At 42.4% G+C, this 1,606-nt stretch overlaps 1 protein-coding gene across 1 annotated transcript; it reads right to left on the bottom strand.

Annotated features, from left to right (window-relative positions):
* Positions 1-258: 258 nt before the first annotated feature.
* Positions 259-1,471, bottom strand: SARC_10078 (hypothetical protein; the record flags this gene model as incomplete). The annotated part of the gene is made up of 2 exons (XM_014295889.1): positions 259-510; positions 1,235-1,471. The coding sequence occupies 2 exons, from the start codon at positions 1,469-1,471 to the stop codon at positions 259-261; spliced, it is 489 nt and encodes a 162-aa protein (XP_014151364.1).
* Between the last annotated feature and the right edge of the window lie 135 nt (positions 1,472-1,606).

Here is a 1,606-nt window from a genome sequence, read left to right as displayed (position 1 = left end):
ATATATATATATATATATATATATATATATATATATATATATATACATATACATATAAATATACATATACATATACATACACATACACATACACATATACATATACACATATGTATAAATATACATATACATACACATATACATACAAATACACAGGCACAGACACATACACATACGCATACACATTCTTGTACACATATACATGTACATATATACATATGTTCATACTAGATTCTCTCCCACCCACATATACAACCACTACAACACGTCTAACGTACCAGGATCGGGCAGCTTGATATTAAACGGAGGCACACATTCGGGGCTATCCTCAGGCACAACGCATTCGATAGTATTTGAAGGGAAAGACCTCTTCAGGTGTTTGATATCCACAAATGTATCGTTGACGTTGAAGGTGCGTGTAGGTTGCTTCATCTCTGTGTGACGGTAATGCGCCATGGCCGGATCACCGTAACCCAAGAACACATCATGCAGCCACTCTGGTACCAAGCACTGTGGGGAGTGGGGGGTATAGCACACGCAGCTATGAGTACTGTCGCATGATCACAACAAGGTATGAACGTCTACGAATGTGCATGGAAGTAGTGCGTTGAGCGTGTTGTTTACATGGAAGTAGTGTGTTGAGTGTGTTGTTGACATAAAAGTAGTGTGTTGAGTGTGTTGTTTACATGGAAGTAGTGTGTTGAGTGTGTTGTTTACATGGAAGTAGTGTGTTGAGTGTGTTGTTTACATGGAAGTCGTGTGTTGAGTGTGTTGTTGACATAAAAGTAGTGTGTTGAGTGTGTTGTTTACATGGAAGTAGTGTGTTGAGTGTGTTGTTTACATGGAAGTAGTGTGTTGAGTGTGTTGTTTCATGGAAGTAGTGTGTTGAGTGTGTTGTTTACATGGAAGTCGTGTGTTGAGTGTGTTGTTTACATGGAAGGCGTGAGTCGAGTGTGTTGTGTTTATGGAAGTAGTGTGTTGAGTGTGTTGTATATATAAAATTAGTGTTGAGCGTGTTGTTTACATGGAAGGTGTGTGCTGAGCGTGTTGTTTACGTGGAAGTAGTGTTGAGTGTGTTGTGTTTACGGAAGTAGTGTGTTGAGTGTGTTGTTGACATGGAAGGTGTGTGTAGCTTCCCTCATCATCCATTGTGCGGCGGTAGTGGTAGTGTGCCATAGCTGGATCACCCCGACCAACACCCCGCGAAGCCCTTCAGGATTTCGCGATCGCATACCTGCACATTCATCAGATTCCTGATGGTCTCGAGCACCGCTTTGAAGTTGTTTTCTTTTGCCTGCCGCCTCATGAGCAGATTCACTCCTCCATAAATGTCCACACCCCCGTTGTTCAGCGCCTGGATGTCCTGGTAGTACTGGTTGGTGTCCAAATATACTCGCAAGGTGCGTGTGCTGCCTTTAAACTCGGGTTTTTCGGGCCCGTCTTCGATGATACTACCGGATTCGTCCAGCATACCCTCTACTTCACATCCACGTACGAATCTGTGGGTATGGACAGGTACGATATCAACACTTGACCGTTTACATGTACATAGCCATATATTCCAACATGCACTGTATACACTAGCTTACGACACGAGTATATTTAA

This window comes from Sphaeroforma arctica (assembly GCF_001186125.1).
Source record: "Sphaeroforma arctica JP610 unplaced genomic scaffold supercont1.1129, whole genome shotgun sequence".
NCBI classification, from domain to species: Eukaryota; class Ichthyosporea; order Ichthyophonida; genus Sphaeroforma; species Sphaeroforma arctica.
The sequence above is the reverse complement of the archived record's forward strand: the minus strand, read 5'-3'. Positions and strand labels throughout refer to the sequence as shown.